The sequence below is a fragment of the Mustela nivalis genome, assembly GCF_964662115.1.
Source record: "Mustela nivalis genome assembly, chromosome: 8".
Lineage (NCBI taxonomy): Eukaryota > Metazoa > Chordata > Mammalia > Carnivora > Mustelidae > Mustela > Mustela nivalis.
The window spans coordinates 103,591,105-103,610,227 of record NC_139027.1 but is presented as its reverse complement, the minus strand read 5'-3'; the positions used below and the strand labels follow the sequence as shown (position 1 = coordinate 103,610,227).

The following is a 19,123-nucleotide window of genomic DNA, read 5'->3' as shown; positions in this document are numbered from 1 at the left end:
AGAAGAGAGAATCCTCAAGCAGACTCCCTGCTGAATAAGAGCTAGAGGCAGGGATGCAGAACTCAATCCCAGGACCCAAGCCTAAGTCAGACTCCTAACTGAGCTACTCAGATGCCCCCATTGAATCATTTTAACAAAAGGAGAATTAGATCAAGCCCTTCATTATTAGATTTTTCTGTAATTTTTTTCTTTCGTATGGATTGCTGGGTGTGTGTGTATGTGGTAATGGTAAGAGTGTGTGTGTTTGGTGTTGATGGTAAAAATAATTGCCTTAAGTGTTAGAAGAAAATGAGACTTGGACAGGAACCAAATTTGAACTCTGTGTTCTTCAAATAAATGAGTATAATTTCTTGCTGTTAGTAGACATTTCACAAAGCTTTTCATTCAGCATTTAATTGGTTAAAGGCCATCTAGGAGGAACATGTTTTCTGGGAAAACAAGGAAAGAGAATGCTATCTTTGAACTCCTATTTCATGCTCCTATGCTCTTGATGGAATTTTCCCTAAGGAATACCTGCTTGTCTAATCTACCCTGTTCTTAAGAAGGTTTCCCTCCAAGGGAAAGAATTTACAGTCTAGAAAATTTTTAAAGATAAATAGGCTGACTTGTAAAAAATTGCCAGTTCTAATCTTAATACCTCTGTAATTCTCAAACATCAGTGTCTAATTCTTAAACACCAAAGCTCATTTTCTTTAGCTTTTGATTTATACCTAAGGCTGTGATTTAGTCCCCTGCTAGTAAAACCATGGGCATCTTTAGAAGTGGACAGTTTTGCACCTATAGCACACATAAGTGACACTTGATAATTTTTTTCATGATTTTCTTTGAATATTTTCTTGAATAAAAGTTTGAATTTTTATTGTAAATGGGATGACTACTTTTAGACTTATGTAGATTTTTGTCAGGTCACTCTTCCATATACATAAGGAAGAAAAAGCAAAATAGTTTTTATTCCTAAAGCTGCCACATTTAGAATCTCTATCTCTCTCTTTTTTTTTTTTAAGATTTTATTTCCTTGAGAGAGCACAAGTAGAGGGAGGGACAAAGGGAGAGGGAGAAGCAGACTCCTCACTGAGCAGGTAGCCTGACAAAGGTTGGATTCTAGGACCCTAAGATCATGACCTGAGCCAAAGGCTTAACCGACTGAGTCACCCAGGTGCTCCTAGAGTCTGACTTACTAAATAACTTATTTGTCAAGTTTATGTTCGCTTGTAAAATGTATTAAGAATGAATTACTAGAAAAAGGACCATGCTCTTGAGATGTTTGAGCAGTGATAGTTGCTGTTTAGTTTTCTAACTTCTTATTCTCAGTGACTGTCCTTAACTTGTCTGAGAAAAGGTTTCACAGATGCCCCTGCTTTGAGTGTCTGTATGAGCGAAGTAGAAGGGTCTGTGGAACTGGAGTGGGGTGAGAGCGAGGGAGGGGAGAGTAAGATGGGACTATATAGGCCTTTATAAGGACTTGCTTTTAAACTCCTTGAAATGGGTAACTCAGATTTTTTTTTTAAGATTTTATTTATTTGACAGAAATCACAAGCAGGCAGAGAGGCAGAGAGAGGAGAAAGCAGGCTCTCCTCGGAGCAGAGAGCCCGATGTGGGGCTCGATTCCAGGACCCTGGGATCATGACCTGAGCTGAAGGAAGAGGCTTTAACCCACTGAGCCACCCAGGCACCCCTCAGATTTTTTTTAAATTTTTTATAAACATATAATGTATTTTTATCCCCAGGGGTACAGGTCTATGAATCGCCTGGTTTACACACTTCACAGCACTCACCAAAGCACATACCCTCTCCAATGTCCATAATCCCACCCCCCTTTTCCCAACCCCGCTCCCCCCAGTAACCCTCAGTTTGTTTTGTGAGATTAAGAGTCACTTATGGTTTGTCTCCCTCCAGATCCCATCTTGTTTCATTTATTCTCCTACCCCCTTAAGCCCCCATGTTGCATCACCACTTCCTCGTATCAGGGAGATCATATGATAGTTGTCTTTCTCCGCTTGACTTATTTCGCTAAGCATGATATGCTCTAGTTCCATCCACGTTGTCGCAAATGGCAAGATTTCATTTCTTTTGATGGCTGCATAGTATTCCATTGCGTATATATACCACATCTTCTTTATCCATTCATCTGTTGATGGACATCTAGGTTCTTTCCATAGTATGGTGATCGTGGACATTGCTGCTATAAACATTCGGGTACACGTTCCCCTTCGGATCACTACGTTTGTATCTTTAGGGTAAATACCCAGGAGTGCTATTGCTAGGTCATAGGGTAGTTCTATTTTCAGCATTTTGAGGAACCTCCATGTTGTTTTCCAGAGAGGTTGCACCAGCTTGCATTCCCACCAACAGTGTAGGAGGTTTCCCCTTTCTCCGCATCCTCGCCAGCATCTGTCATTTCCTGACTTGTTAATTTTAGCCATTCTGAATGGTGTGAGGTGATATCTCATTGTGGTTTTGATTTGTATTTCCCTGATGCCAAGTGACATGGAGCACTTTTTCATGTGTCTGTTGGCCATCTGGATGTCTTCTTTGCAGAAATGTCTGTTCATGTCCTCTGCCCATTTCTTGATTTGATTATTTGTTCTTTGGGTGTTGAGTTTGCTAAGTTCTTTATCAATTTGGGACACTAGCCCTTTATCTGATATGTCATTTGCAAATATCTTCTCCCATTCTGTCAGTTGTCTTTTGGTTTTGTTAACTGTTTCCCTTGCTGTGCAAAAGTGTTTGATCTTGATAAAATCCCAATAGTTCATTTTTGCCCTTGCTTCCCTTGCCTTTGGCGATGTTACTAGGAAGATGTTGCTGTGGTTGAGGTCGAAGAGGTTGCTGTCTATGTTCTCCTCAAGGATTTTGATGGATTCCTTTCTCACATTGAGGTCCTTCATCCATTTTGAGTCTATTTTTGTGTGTGGTGTAAGGAAATGGTCCAATTTCATTTTTCTGCATGTGGCTGTCCAATTTTCCCAACACCATTTATTGAAGAGGCTGTCTTTTTTCCATTGGACATTATTTCCTGCTTTGTCAAAGATTAGTTGACCGTAGAGTTGAGGGTCTATTTCTGGGCTTTCTATTCTGCTCCATTGATCTATGTGTCTTTTTTTGTGCCAGTACCATGCTGTCTTGGTGATGACAGTTTTGTAATAGAGCTTGAAGTCCGGAATTGTGATGCCACCAACTTTGGCTTTCTTTTTCAATATTCCTTTGGCTATTCGAGGTCTTTTCTGGTTCCATATAAATTTTAGGATTATTTGTTCCATTTTTTTGAAAAAGATGGATGGTATTTTGATAGGAGTTGCATTAAATGTGTAGATTGCTTTAGGTAGCATAGACATTTTCACAATATTTATTCTTCCAATCCAGGAGCATGGAACATTTTTCCATTTCTTTGTGTCTTCCTCAATTTCTTTCATGAGTACTTTAGTTTTCTGAGTATAGATTCTGTGCCTTTTTGGTTAGGTTTATTCCTAGGTATCTTGTGGTTTTGGGTGAAATTATAAATGGGATTGGCTCCTTATTTCTCTTTCTTCTGTCTTGTTGTTGGTGTAGAGAAATGCAACAGATTTCTGTGCATTGATTTTACATCCTGAAACTTTACTGAATTTCTGTACAAGTTCTAGCAGTTTTGGAGTGGAGTCTTTTGGGTTTTCCACATATAGTATCATATCATCTGTGAAGAGTGATAGTTTGACTTCTTCTTTGCTGATATGGATGCCTTTAATTTCCTTTTGTTGTCTGATTGCTGAGGCTAGGACTTCTAGTACTATGTTGAATAGCAGTGGTGATAATGGACATCCCTGCCGTGTTCCTGACCTTAGCGGAAAAGCTTTCAGTTTTTCTCTATTGAGAATGATACTTGTGGGTTTTTCATAAATGGCTTTGATAATATTGAGGTATGTGCCCTCTATTCCTACACTTTGAAGAGTTTTGATCAGGAAGGGATGCTGTACTTTGTCAAATGCTTTTTCAGCATCTATTGAGAGTATCATATGGTTCTTGTTCTTTCTTTTATTGATGTGTTGTATCACATTGACTGATTTGCGGATGTTGAACCAACCTTGCAGCCCTGGAATAAATCCCACATGGTCGTGGTGAATAATCCTTTTAATGTACTGTTGAATCCTATTGGCTAGTATTTTGGTCAGAATTTTCACATCTGTGTTCATCAAGGATATTGTTCTATAGCTCTCTTTTTTCATTGGATCCTTGTCTGGTTTTGGGATCAAGGTGATGCTGGCATCATAAAATGAGTTTGGAAGTTTTCCTTCCATTTCTATTTTTTGGAACAGTTTCAGGAGAATAGGAATTAGTTCTTCTTTAAACGTTTGGTAGAATTCCCCCGGGAAGCCGTCTGGCCCTGGGCTTTTGTTTGTTTGGAGATTTTTAATGACTGTTTCAATCTCCTTACCGGTTATGGGTCTGTTCAGGCTTTCTATTTCTTCCTGGTTCAGTTGTGGTAGTTTATATGTTTCTAGGAATGCATCCATTTCTTCCAGATTGTCAAATTTGTTGGCATAGAGTTGCTTATAATATGTTCTTATAATTGTTTGTATTTCTTTGGTGTTAGTTGTGATCACTCCTCTTTCATTCATGATTTTATTTATTTGGGTCCTTTCTCTTTTCTTCTTCATAAGTCTCGCCAGGGGGTTATCAATTTTATTAATTCTTTCAAGGAACCGGCTCCTAGTTTCGTTGATTTGTTCTATTGTTTTTTTGGTTTCTATTTCATTGATTTCTGCTCTGATCTTTATGATTTCTCTTCTCCTTCTGGGCTTAGGGTTTCTTTCTTGTTCTTTCTCCAGCTCCTTTAGGTGTAGGGTTATGTTGTGTACTTGAGACCTTTCTTGTTTCTTGAGGAAGGCTTGTACCGCTATATATTTTCCTCTCAGGACTGCCTTTGTTGTGTCCCACAAATTTTGAACTGTTGTATTTTCATTATCATTTGTTTCCATGATTTCTTTCAATTCTTCTTTAATTTTCCGGTTGACCCATTCATTCTTTAGAAGGATGCTGTTTAGTCTCCATGTATTTGGGTTCTTTCCAAACTTCCTCTTGTGGTTGAGTTCTAGCTTCAGAGCATTGTGGTCTGAAAATATGCAGGGAATGATCCCAATCTTTTGATACTGGTTGAGTCCTGATTTAGGACCGAGGATGTGAACTATTCTGGAGAATGCTCCATGTGCACTAGAGAAGAATGTGTATTCTGTTGCTTTGGGATGAAATGTTCTGAATATATCTGTGATGTCCATCTGGTCCAGTTTGTCATTTAAGGCCTTTATTTCCTTGTTTATCTTTTGCTTGGATGATCTGTCCATTTTAGTGAGGGGAGTGTTAAAGTCCCCTAGTATTATTGTACTATTGTTGATGTGTTTCTTTGATTTTGTTATTAATTGGTTTATATAGTTGGCTGCTCCCACGTTGGGGGCATAGATATTTAAAATTGTTAAATCTTCTTGTTGGACAGACCCTTTGAGTATGATATGGTGTCCTTCCTCATCTCTTATTATAGTCTTTGGCTTAAAATCTAATTGATCTAAGGATTGCCACTCCTGCTTTCTTCTGATGTCCATTAGCATGGTATATTGTTTTCCAAGCCCTCACTTTAAATCTGGAGGTGTCTTCGGGCTTAAAATGTGTTTCTTGGAGGCAACATATAGATGGATTTTGTTTTTTTATCCATTCTGATACCCTGTGTCTTTTGACAGGGGCATTTAGCCCATTAACATTCAGGGTAACTATTGAGAGATATCAATTTAGTGCCATTGTATTGCCTGTAAGGTGACTGTTACTGTATATGGTCTCTGTTCCTTTCTGATCTACCACTTGTAGGCTCTCTCTTTGCTTAGAGGACCCCTTTCAATATTTCCTGTAGAGCTGGTTTGGTGTTTGCAAATTCTTTCAGTTTTTGTTTGTCTTGGAAGCTTTAAATCTCTCCTTCTATTTTCAATGATAGCCTAGCTCGATATAGTATTCTTGGCTGCATGTTTTTCTCATTTAGTGCTCTGAATATATCATGCCAGCTCTTTCTGGCCTGCCAGGTCTCTGTGGAGAAGTCTACTGCCAATCTAATATTTTTACCATTGTATGTTACAGACTTCTTTTCCCGGGCTGCTTTCAGGATTATCTCTTTGTCACTAAGGCTTGTAAATTTTACTATTAGGTGATGGGGTGTGCGCCTATTCTTATTTATTTTGAGGGGCATTCTCTGAACCTCCTGAATTTTGATGCTTGTTCCCTTTGCCATATTGGGGAAATTCTCCCCAATAATTCTCTCCAGTATACCTTCTGCTCCCCCCTCTCTTTCTTCTTCTTCTGGAATCCCAATTATTCTAATGTTGTTTCATCTTATGGTGTCACTTATCTCTCGAATTCTCCCCTCGTGGTCCAGTAGCTGTTTGTCCCTCTTTTGCTCAGCTTCTTTATTCTCTGTCATTTGGTCTTCTATATCACTAATTCTTTCTTCTGCCTCATTTATCCTAGCAGTGAGAGCCTCCATTTTTGATTGCACCTCATTAATAGCTTTTTTGATTTCAACTTGGTTAGATTTTAGTTCTTTTATTTCTCCAGAAAGGGCTTTTATATCTCTCGAGAGGGTTTCTCTAATATCTTCCATGCCTTTTTCGAGCCCGGCTAGAACCTTGAGAATTGTCATTCTGAACTCTAGATCTGACATATTACCAATGTCTGTATTGATTAGGTCCCTAGCCTTCGGTACTGCCTCTTGCTCTTTTTTGTGTGGTGAATTTTTCTGCCTTGTCATTTTGTCCAGATAAGAGTATATGAAGGAGCAAGTAAAATACTAAAAGGGTGGCAACAACCCCAGGAAAATATGCTTTAACCAAATCAGAAGAGATCCCAAATCGTGAGTGGGGAGAAAGGGGATAAAAAGAGATTCAGAAAGAAAGAAAGAAAGAAGGAAAAAAAAAAAGGAAAGAAAGAAAAGAATTAAAAAAAAGAAAACGAGGGGTGCCTGGGTGGCTCAGTGGGTTAAGCTGCTGCCTTTGGCTCAGGTCATGATCTCAGTGTCCTAGGATGGAGTCCCGCATCGGGCTCTCTGCTCAGCAGGGAGCCTGCTTCCTCCTCTCTCTCTCTCTCTCTGTCTGCCTCTCTGCCTACTTGTGATCTCTCTCTGTCAAATAAATAAATAAAAAGAAAACGAATAAAGAAAAGTATAAAAAAGAAAAAAATATATATATATTAGATAAACTAGTTAAAAACATTAAAAAAGATAAGGGTAAAAGTTAAAAAAAATTTTAGCAGAAGAAGAGAAAAAAAATGAAAAAAAAAATTAACTGCAAGACTGAAGAATCATAGGGAGAAAGCCATGAGTTCTGTGCTTTGCTTTCTCCTCCTCTGGAATTCTGCTGCTCTCCTTGGTATTGAAACTGCACTCCTTGATAAGTGAACTTGGTCTTGGCTGGATTTCTTGTTGATCTTCTGGGGGAGGGGCCTGTTGTAGTAATTCTCAAGTGTCTTTGCCCCAGGCGGAATTGCACCGCCCTTACCAGGGCCCGGGCTGAGTAATCCGCTCGGGTTTGCTTCAGGAGCTTTTGTTCCCTGAGCGCTTTCTGTAGAGTTCCGGAGGACAGGAATACAAATGGTGGCCTCCTGGTCTCTGGCCCAGAGGAGCCGAGGGCTCGGGGCCCCACTTCTCAGTGCGCCTTCAGAGAACAGCGCCCAGTTACTCCCATCTGCCTGACCTCCAGTCGCGCTCCGAGCTCACCGAGCCTGCGACCGGTTCAAGGTCACCCCGAACTGTGAGCTTACTGTCGGCTCTGTCTCTGTAGCCGGCTTCCCCGTTCTAATACCTATAAGTTCTGTGACACTCAGACACCCCCGATCCTTCTGTGACCCTGCGGGACCTGAGGCCACGCTGACCCCACGTGGGCTTCACCCTGGTTTAGCCTCTGGAGTGATGTCCCTCAGTGGAACAGACTTTTAAAAGTCCTGATTTTGTGCTCCATTGCTCCGCCGCTTGCCGGGAGCCGGCCCCTCCCCCCGGGGTCTATCTTCCCATCGTTTTGGATTCACTTCTCCGCCAGACCTACCTTTCAGAAAGTGGTTGTTTTTCTGTTTCTAGAATTGCTGTTCTTCTCTTCGATCTGCCGATGGATTAGTAGGTGTTTGCAATCTTTAGATAAGCTATCTAGCTGATCTCCTGCTAGCTGAAGTAGTCTCAGCCTGCTACTTCTCCGCCATCTTGACTCCTCCCCGCCTCAGATTTTTAAAATTGAGTTACTTACAAGCAATAAAATTCACCCATTTTTAGTGAGTTTTGATTAGTGACCCAATTTGATGGATTTTGACGATTGTATACAGTTGTGCAATAACCATAATCAAGAGAGCGTTCCATCACTCCTCAAAAACAAAGGCTCCTTTTGCACTTTTGAAGTTAATCTATTCCCCACCCCAACTCTAGGCATCCAATGATCTGCTTTCTATCACTATAATTGTTCCCCGTCTAGAATACTTTTGGGGGCCCATGGCTGGCTTGGTCAGTGGAGCATGCAACTCTTGATCTTAGGGTTGTGGGTTTGAGCCCCACATTGGGTGTAGAGATTACTTTAAAAAATCATTAGAATGTTTTTGAAGTTCACCTCTGCATTAGCAGTTTTTACAGTAGATGGGCATTTGGGTTCTTTTTAATATGGGGCTGTTAGAAATAAAGAGCTTATGAACATCTGATTACCTCTGAAAGCTTTTTATTTTGATATAATTTCCAATTTATCTAAAAATGCGGAAATAGTACACAGCTCCCATAAACATCGCTGAGCCATTCAGGAGTCGTGCCACCTTGACCCTGTATCACCCCTTAATACTTCAGTGTGTATTTCCTAAGCACGAGACTGCTCTGCTACAGAACTGCCATGTGACCAGCAGAATCAGGAAATAACACTAATGCAGTATCCAATATGATTCACATTTTGCTGATGTCCCGAAAATGATCTGGGATTCCAATCCAGGATCATGTCCCATGTGGTTGTGTCTTCAGTGTCCTATGCATTCTTCAACCTGTCCTTACCTTTCTTAATGGTATAGAGAGATACCTCTGTGTCTGTATTTGTGGCTGTTTCTATATAATTATATGAAAAAGGAATTTCCAGCAGAACCTCTAACTGCAATCTGACAATGCTGGGTTTCTTCTGGGCTTCCTCCTTTCCTTTTTTAAAAAGATTTTATTTATTTGAAAGAGAGAGAGAGCACGATCAGAGGGGAGAGGGAGAAGCAGGCTCTCCACTGAGCAGGAACTCAATCCCAGAACCCCGGGATTAGGACCCTCAGCCAAAGGCAGACTCTGAGCCACCCAGGTGCCCCAACCTCCTTTTCCTTCTTTGTAAGTCCTCTGCTCCCAGTGATCAATACATTTACTTATTTGCTTAAATATCCTGGAATATAATCAAATTCTGGGAAGAAAGTCTTCAAGAGGAAAGAGGGGGAAGAAAAAAGGAACTAACTACCCTTTGAAGATGATTTGATCATGCTGGGATCTTGTACCCATCTGTTGGAGTTGCCAGGAGTTTTCAAAAAAGTAAGTAAGATGTGCCCATCTATTGTGGTTCTCAACTTTGAGTTTAATTTCCACTGCAGATCTGAATCATCTAGGAAACGTTTCCAAAAGCCCATGCCTAACCTATACCCTATATCAATTATATCCCAATCTCTAGCCATGAAACCCAGTCATCAATATTTTTAAGCTCCCTGAGTGATTCCAACGTGAGTTAAGAACTAACAAACCAGATTTATACCTTTCGAAGCAGGTTATAATGGTTAGACCATTAGTTCAAACTGTATTTTTCAAAGGCAGTATATTGATAAAAAGAAGCTGGTGTGGGACACCTGGGTGGCTCAGTCGGTTAAGCATCTGCTTTCAGCTCAGGTCCTGGGATCAAGCCCCGCATTGGGCTCTCCACTCAATGGGGAGCCTGCTTCTCCCTCTCCCTCTGCCTGCCTCTCTGACTACTTGTGATCTCTCTGTCAAATAAATAAATGAAGAAGAAGAAGGAGGAGGAGGAGGAGGAGGAGGAGGAGAAGAAGAAGAAGAAGAAACTGGTGTGAAAATGGATCATGTTGTGGGGCACCTGGGTGGTTCAGTTGGTTAAGTGTCTGATTCTTGCTTTGGGCTCAGATCATGATATCGCAGTTGTGGTATCAAGCCCCACATTGGGCTCTGTGCTCTGCACAGAGTCTGTTTTAGATTTTCTCTCCCTCTTCCTCTCCCTCCTGCTCACACTTTCTCTCTATCTCTCAAATAATCTTTTTTTGTTGTTTTGTAAGGAAAGCATTGCAAGAGGTTCCTATCTCCATTTTGAACTTTAAGGCTCAAAGTATTTTCTGTTTGGGTATTTAGCAAGCACTTTGTCCTTGGAAATATTGTATCCAGTAAAGATCTAATGAAGATTGTGAAGCCCTCACTTAAAATTTGTGCTGTAATAGGGGCGCCTGGGTGGCTCAGTGGGTTAGGCCTCTGCCTTTGGCTCAGATCATGATCTCTGGGTCCTGGGATCGAGCCCTGCATTGGACTCTCTGCTTAGCAGGGAGCCTGCTTCCCCTTTTCTCTCTGCCTGCCTCTGTGCCTACCTGTGATATCTCTCTGTGACAATTGAATAAATAAAGTCTTTTTAAAAAATTGGTGCTATAATTGATTTGCCCTTGAGCAATATTTCTCAAACTTTCATGTTCTTCCAAATCATTTTCATAGCTTATTAAACTGTAGACTGATCTAGCAGGATTGGAGGAGAGGGTTTTTTTTTTTTTTTCTTAAGATTTTATTTGTCCATTTGAGAAAGAGAGAAAGAGAGAGAAAGAGCATGAGACCGGGGAGGGTCAGAGGGAGAAGCAGACTCCCTGCTGAGCAGGGAGCCTGATGCAGGACTCAAGCCTGGGACTCCAGGATCATTAGTCAAGCCCAGGGCAGTCACCTAACCATCTGAGCCACCCAGGCACCCTGAGGGGTGGGGCTTGAGAGGTTAATTTATAATGTGGTGCTGAAGTTGCTGCTCTGGGGCTATGCTTTGGTGACAAAACCCAAGTCTTTGCCCTGATAACTTAGTGAGTCTTGATTTTGGGATGTTAAAAACCTCTTTTGAAATCTGATAAATCCTAAGGGCTCTCCCCAGGAAAAACAAAAATAAAACCAAACACGTGCATGTATACACCAAAGCACACAACTTCAGGGAGGTCATTCATTCAATGACTACCCGTTTTTCTGGGTGCTGGTGATAGAGCCAAGGGCAAGATCGACAAGGTTCCCATGTCCTGGAGCTTTCACTGCGGTGTACGGGGACAAATCACCTCCACGTAAATAAAGAAGGCCTGTCAGGTAGTGATAAGTGACGAGGCGGTGTGCCACGGTCACACGATGGATGGACCCAGTTGGAGGAGGACAAGAATGGCTGTGTGAAACCCATCTATCTGGGGGAGGGCTGGTCTGTGGAGTGAAACCTTCCCCAGCAATCCGCTCTGGAGGGCCTAACGTAGAAATGAGCTTTGCATTTTCAAAAGACAGAGCAGCTTATATGGCAGGCTCAGAGCAAGCAGGGAGAGAGTGACTGGAGGGGCCTTGGGGCCAGATCATGCAAGGTCTTGCAGGTCACAGCAAGGGGGCTGCTTCCACCCCATCCACCGCCCAAGCTGGTTTTTAGACCTTAAAGGAGCCATGGGCTCCATTTTAAGAACTGCAGATCAAGAACTAATTTAGGAATGAGAGCAGAAATGTCATTTGTTGGGGAGCCTGGGTGGCTCAGTGGGTTAAATCCTCTGCCTTCAGCTCAGGTCATGATCCCAGGGTCCTGGGATCGAGCCCTACATCGGACTCTCTGCTCAGCAGGGAGCCTTCTTCCTCCTCTCTCTCTGCCTGCCTTTCTGCCTACTTGTGATCTCTGTCTGTCAAATAAATAAATAAAATCTTTTAAAGAAAGAAAGAAAGAAAGAAAGAAAGAAAGAAAGAAAGAAAGAAAGAAAGAAAGGAAGAAAATGTCATTTGTGGGGCACCTGGGTGGCTCAGTGGGTTAGGCCTCTGCCTTTGGCTCCGGTCGTGGTCTCAGGGTTTTGGGATCGAGCCCCTCATTGGGCTCTCTGCTCAGCAGGGAGCCTGCTTCTCTCACTCTCTCTCTCTTTCTCTCTTCCTCCTTGAGATCTTTCTGTCAAATAAATAAATAAAATCTTAAAAAAAAGAAAGAAAAGAAAATGTCATTTGGGCAATAAAGGCTCAGAGAATACACCTGAAAATCTAGATGAAGGAGGTGATCCTGCTCAGGACAGAGCAGATCCTTCTCCAGACCCCCAGCATCTGCAAGGTCTGGAATGTGCCTCCAGGGACAAATGCTCTCAAGTTATTGTAAGTTTAAATTCCAACAGCAAGCAAAACATTCATTTGCATTCTACCTCTGCCTACTACAGAAAGCTAGGACATCCCAGGCCTGCCTGGGATGTGCTCAGATGACTTGACATCTCTTCTTTGCTTCTCCACCTTCCAGTAGCCAATAATGGCTTGGTGTGAATACCAGCCTTAGCTTGCTAAGTTGTTGTGATGGCTTGGTTGAGGATCTCTTCCATGTTTCACCCTGCTCCGGGGGCAAGGGTGGGGGCGCTTGAACGCGGGGTGGTAATCCCTGTTTCCCTTAAATGCCTCTTAAGTGGCAATTGTCTTCTAGCTCTCCTGTGCTGAGGGCTGGCTTGAGACCAGCCCAGTCTGTAAAATGGCTGCCTGAACAAGATTAAGAAGATTTAATCAATGCTTTAGTTTTCTCAGAGACCCTCTTAGGCGCCTTGCTTATAAGGAAGGAAAAAAGCACGGGCAACCTGCTTTCGGAAATGACTTCTCGTTCATCTTTTCCTTGAAGGGAAACAGGAAATGAGGAATTTAAAATCTCAATTCTGGTGCACCTCGGTGTTCATTTGGCTAAGCGTCTGCCTTCAGGTCAGGTTATGATCACAATGTCCTGGGTTCGAGTCCTGCATGGGGCTCCTTGCTCAGCGAGGAGCCTGTTTCTCCCTCTGCTTGTGCTCTCTCTCTCTCTCTCTCTCAAATGAATAAATAAAACAATATCTTTAAAAAAAAATAAACAGTTCTGGACTGTAGAGGCTGTAGTATCTTTGACTATAATGAAGGTATTGAATTAAATGAGCTTCTAAATCTGGGCCAGCTGTATAAAAGATTGTCTTCTGAAAATAACACACACACATACTCGCATCCCACCCCCAGATAAAACCTTTTATGAAAAAAATAATACTGTAAGTATATTTTTGCTTTACCATTTTATCCCTAGTTTTGTACAAAATTATTTTATAAGTTGAATGCTTGTCCCTCATCTGGTGAGGAGACAGCATGCTGTGGGGAGGGAGGAGGAGGAGGTTCTACTCTGAAATCTTGTCATCAGCCAAGTCTGACAGGGTATCCTGACAGGGACCTCTATTCTAGAAACAATGGTGTGGGGTGTGGGGGGGCGGTGAATCTTATGAAAGAGACACCAGCCCCAAACACTAGAAAAGGCAGCAACCTATTGTCTGTCTCTCCTCACAGAAAGTAAATCCTTGTGGCCAGGGAATGTTTTTTTATTCACAGCTATATCTCTTATGCCTGGAACAGTGCTTAGAAAATGTTTGTTGACTAGATAGGAGCTGGGTATTGGCCCTTCAACTTTGATGATTTCTAGCAGTGCTCTTCTTTCCATGGGGAAGATTCCCAGAAGCAGGGATAAGGGTGGTAAGAAGAACCTCTAGCTTTCTCCTGTCTCTACCCAGGAGCAGGTTTTGAGACTAAATTTCAAATGACCCAGAGGGTAAAAAAAAAAAAAAAAGATGGTTCCATTCTTTTCAACTCACCTACATCCTCCTTTCCACATTTGCTAGGGTCTGGGTATGGTTGTGGCTCATGTGTTCCAAACCATATCCGTGTCAGGAAAGACGAGACTTCTGGAAATTCTGTCATGGGTGATTTGTAAACTTAAGCGTCCTTGATTTATCTAGTCTATAAACCCACATGTTTACTAATCGGATTTGTTTCAAGGAACATTCTGTGTCCTAAGGATATGGATCTCTCATTTTCAGCAGATTCCTCTACTTAGAACCTCTTTGCTCCTAAGTGGAAAGAATATGAAAATGGAGCCAAAAAAATGGTTTTAAATGATTTAAAGTTCTCATAGCTCTTTCCACAATTCCCTACTAGGGCAATATACCACAGCTAAAAAGACTTTACCGATGGTGGATTGTTTGGGCTATCTTTTGTGTATTAATAAAAAAAAAGAAAAAGACATCGAGTTTGGGTCTCTTTGGAAAACCAGATGCAAATTAGCCCCTGGATCCCAGGGGCTGTTAGGAAAGCAGAGGAAGGAATGGGGGCACCTTCCCATTGGCTGGGGGGCACTCACCCAGATGTCTGGCTTCCACATAAAAGAGAGGAACCACTGCAGTCAGCTTCCACTTCCAGTTAAAGGACGACAGCAAAAACAGCCAAAAAAGGAAGATGGCCAGACTATTATTATTTTCCCTCCCAGGTCTTGTGGCCATATGTGCCGTGCATGGAATATTTATGGACAGACTTGCTTCCAAGAAGCTCTGTGCAGATGACGAGTGCGTGTGTAAGGACATATTTTATGCCTTTTATTATCTTTCTATTATAGAATTGAAAAAAAATCCACTAATACCTGAACATCTAATTGGGCTTTAAGCGAATCTTCTCTAATGTGTATGTTGCTAGCTCTGTTTCTCATGGTCTGTACCTTTGGTGTCTTACTACGGAGAATTCACTTAGTTAAAATTCTCAGCTTTCAGACCTTGGCTGTATTACTCTTCTTGAACTGAATGGGAACTATAAACTGGGAATTACTGATCTCTCTGATTTTCTAGTTTTCTGATATGCTTGGCCTTTTTACTGTTAGAAAATTGAGGAGACTAAGGGTGCCTGGGTGGCTCAGTTGGTTAAGCATCCGACTCTTGATTTTGCCTCAGGTCATGATCTCAGGGTCCTGGGATTAAGGCCAGAATCAGGCTCTATGCTCCACGGGGAATCTGCTTCCCTTCTCTCTCTCTCTCTCTCTCCCTTTTCCACAATTCCCCCTCCCCATGAGTTTTCTCTCTCTCTCTCTTTCAAATACACAAATAAATCTGGAAGAAAGGAAGGAAGGAACAAACAAACGAACAAAATCCAGGAGACTAAAATGTAGTCATTTCAATGTTTCTTTTCTTCCAGACACTATTTCTCTGGCCCGAGCTCGAGAAGATTACAATGCCCCAGACTGCAGGTTCATTAATGTTAAAAAAGGACAGCAGATTTACATTTACTCAAAGCTGGTGCAAGAAAATGGAGCTGGCGAATTCTGGGCTGGCAGTGTAAGATGAGATCCTTTCAAATAGACACTCACCTTAACATAGGTTGCTCTTAATGTTTTCTCTCTGATCTACCTTCAATATATTTCAGTGTTTGGAACAAGCTCTTAAGAACAATGGAGAGGTTTAGATGCAAGTGCTGAAATTCACACACATTTGCTTTTGTTACATTTTGAAGAAAAAAAAGAAAATTTCATAACAAAACCAAATGTAGGTTTATGTGATGTGTTGTCAAGACCTAGTCAACCATGTGGGGGCTTGAACATCCCAAAGAGTTTGAAACTTACTCAAAAATGTTTGCAGGGATTTGCCAAGGAAAAGGCATGTGTGTGTTGGCAGTCAGGCTCCACTTCAGTATTTTAAAGGAAACTAACATTCTCTTCAGTTCCAGAGAATCTGCTTTCTTCTCTGCTTTCTTCACCGGCAGGGGGTGGACCCTAGGGAGGGATGAGCCCAGCCGGTTTCCTATTCTCATCTGCAGCCCCACAGACAGACTCTCAAGGAATGAACGATTAAATCTTAAATTCACTCAAGTATCTGTGCATTCAAATTTTTAACTGAGAAAGACCAGTTCTTTAAAATAAAAGTATATTTTGTTCTTAAGAAATGTACCGACTGAGAAACAAACTAAGGGTTTTTGAAGGGGCAGGGTGGGGGCAGGGGGTGGGGAGTTGGGTGAGCTTGGTGGCGGGTGTTAAGGAGGGCACGTATTGCAAGGAGCACTGGGTGTGGTGCATAAACAATGAATTTTGGAACACTGAAAGGAAATTAAATAAAATTTTAAAAAGGAAAGAAGAAAAAAGAAAAGTACTGACTTTGTTTATGGGTTCCAAGGCGGCTCACAAGATTGTATGAAATAAAGGAATGCTCAGTGAGACCGGGAAGACGGGACCACAGAGGAACAGAGATACACTTTCTGTGGGTTGACTCAGTGGCTGTGAATGAGCTTCAAAGTTGGATCTGAGGCCTCTGGAATCCAGAATGAAAAAGCGAGACATTGCAATTCTATAATTCTTATTCACAGCAAATGCGAGCCCAGAGGGTTTTTAGAAGTGGACCTCCATCCGCAATCCCCTGACTGTTACTCTTCTGGGCACTCAGGTTTATGGAGATGACCGTGAGGATGAGATGGGCACCCTGGGCTATTTCCCCAGCAGCTTGGTCGAGGAGCAACACGTGTACCAAGAAGCCACCAAGGAAGTCCCCACCACGGTAAGTGTCTAAGAGTAGGCCAGAGATGGGCTCAGATCCTGGGCTAATGCAGCAAGTGTTAAAAATGTCAGCTGCCTGCATGGCTCAGTGGGTTAAGCCTCTGCCTTTGGCTAAGGTCATGATCTCAGGGTCCTGGGATCGAGCCCCTCATCACGCTCTCTGCTAGGCAGGGAGCCTGCTTCCCTCTCTCTCTCTCTGCCTGCCTCTCTGCCTATTTGTGATCTCTGTCTGTCAAATAAGTAAATAAAATATTTTTTAAAAAATGCATCATTTGGGGGCACCTGTGTGGCTTAGTGGATGAAGCCTCTGCCTTCGGCTCAGATCGTAATCTCAGGGTCCTGGGATCGAGCGCCTCGTCGGACTCTCTGCTAGGCAGGGAGCCTGCTTCCCTCTCTCTCTCTGCCTGCTTTTCTGCCTATTTGTGATCTCTCTCTCTCTCTGTCAAATAAGTAAATAAAATTAAAAAAAAAAAAGCTTTAAAAAATGCATCACGTCTCTTACAAGACTCCCTGAACAACCCCCCTACTTGCCATGGAGGCTTCCCCCGGGACAGGGTGGTTTGGGCGAGCATTTACACCTATTCCCACTCTTGAAAGGTTACTGAACCCACCCCCTTTCGTTTTTAGATACAAGTTATCCTAGAAAGGAGTCCATGTCACAAAGAAAGAAAGGAATATAGTATTTACGAACTCTTAACTGAGGGTTATATTTATTTACTAAAGCATCTGGGCTGGGAAAAAATCAGCACCTGTATTTAATCAAATCAAAACATTCTGGAAAAAATCTTTGGATGCCTTATTTCTGTGGTAGATAGATTCTACTTGTGTTTGAAAAAGGAATTATACTCTTTCCAATGCCCTGGGGTCTTGCAAACCCCAGAAGAGACATAAAAGATCCCCTTTGAGCTACTTGGCAAGGTGGTTGTTTTGAAGACATTCTCCTGGAGCTAATTGCTGCATGAAATAACTTCAAAACATTGCCCAACCCACACAAACGGGACTCACTTGTCATCCCTTCTGAGCATGGAGCTTGAATGTGTCAAATAACCACCAATTAAAAGTGTATTTGAGAACCTTCATTTTAAGTAGTTTTTGACTTGAGGTGATAATTATGTCATACTCTTTGGGGTTCAACCTTATTTTAAATCCAGATTTCCCTTTGATGACCTATGATTTTTTAATAAAGAAAATGCATTTGTTTTCTGGTCCTTGTCTGCTCAGTTCAACCTTTTTCTTTTTTCTTTTCTTTCTTTTTTTTTTTTTTTTTTTTTTTGCCTTTTTTCCTCCAGGATATTGACTTCTTCTGTGAGTAAGAAATTAGACCTGCAAATAAAAAGGAAACACCAAAAAATATAAACAGTGAAATAACAACAACAACAAAAAATATGTGTCCCTAATTCCTGACTTTTGATTCAAGGCTTTTTTATCCTTACAGGAGGGCTGAGTCTTGTGGGCCAGTGGTGGTAGATGAAGGAGTAAATTCTGTTCAGTTCTCTGCTGGCCTGGTCTTCCCACCACCTGGAGGGCAGGGCGATGTTTGGCTCAAGGGGGAGAATTGAAAGCAGAAATTCTTTTTCAGCCTAGAGAATCCTCTCTTACACAGGAATGCATACAGAAGACGGTTCATTTGTATTACTTCTTCACTGTAATTCTTGCCAGTTCTTTGGCTCCTTATAGAAACTTGGTAGGTGACAGGTCTTACTTGGGACATGCTGTTTTCTAATTATTTGTCTTACTGGCCATTGGGAGTGTTATAATGTACCCAAAGAGGCTATATCCTCAAGGAATATGCCAGGATTATTGTTACTTTTAATATTTGATGCCTTTGAGATGTGAAACTGGTGCAAGTGGACGAGTTTTTTGGACTCAGAGATATTGGACTCTGCCTCTTTCTCTTTACTTTTAAGTAAGTATGTGTGTCTGTAATAAGGGAGGCGCAGCTTATGAAATATTTGTAATGGGATAGTTTCCCCTTTGTGAGTGCTGTTACTGCAAACATTCGAGCTTCCAATCAAGAGACAGGAGGAAAACGTCTGTGGGTTATTTTTCTACTTCTCTTTCAACTTCGAATTTCCTCTTCCTGTGCAAAGTCCCCGAGTCAAGGATGATGTGGGAAGAAATCTGGTGAGGGGGATTGGTGGTCCCAATGGACGTACAAGTTTCTCTACATTTAATTGGAAATTTACTTTGATTGTTCATTCCTAATATAATTCTTTTGATGTAGTCATGAGTCTGTTTACATGTAATTAAAATGCCTGTACTCAAAAAACCTGACAATTTCTGATTAAAAATTGTTTTAAAGCATTTTTCACCTGGGGGTGTCAAAAGTCTAGAAGGGGCTTGGAAATGAGGTTGATTCCTCAGTTTTCTGTGATCTGTTCATCCCACCAGGATGAGGAGGAGAGCATTTAGGACAAGATGGAGACTGGCACTCCAGGGTCATTTTTCTAGCTGTGTCCACTATGATTTGGGGTGAATATATTTTTGCCAAATTCTAATGAGGTTCCATTATGTGCAATGGTACCCCAAGAAAGCCCCCCAAACCCAAACGCATCAGTCCATTGCCTCTGTCTTACTGCATGCCA

The 19,123-nt window shown here is 41.8% G+C and overlaps 1 protein-coding gene across 1 annotated transcript; it reads left to right on the top strand.

Moving 5' to 3' along the window:
• The first annotated feature begins 14,303 nt into the window (after positions 1-14,303).
• On the top strand, positions 14,304-18,807 carry OTOR (otoraplin). The gene is made up of 4 exons (XM_082743233.1): positions 14,304-14,579; positions 15,191-15,330; positions 16,429-16,539; positions 17,828-18,807. The coding sequence occupies exons 1-4, from the start codon at positions 14,465-14,467 to the stop codon at positions 17,849-17,851; spliced, it is 390 nt and encodes a 129-aa protein (XP_082599359.1). The 5' UTR covers positions 14,304-14,464; the 3' UTR covers positions 17,852-18,807.
• Positions 18,808-19,123: the final 316 nt, after the last annotated feature.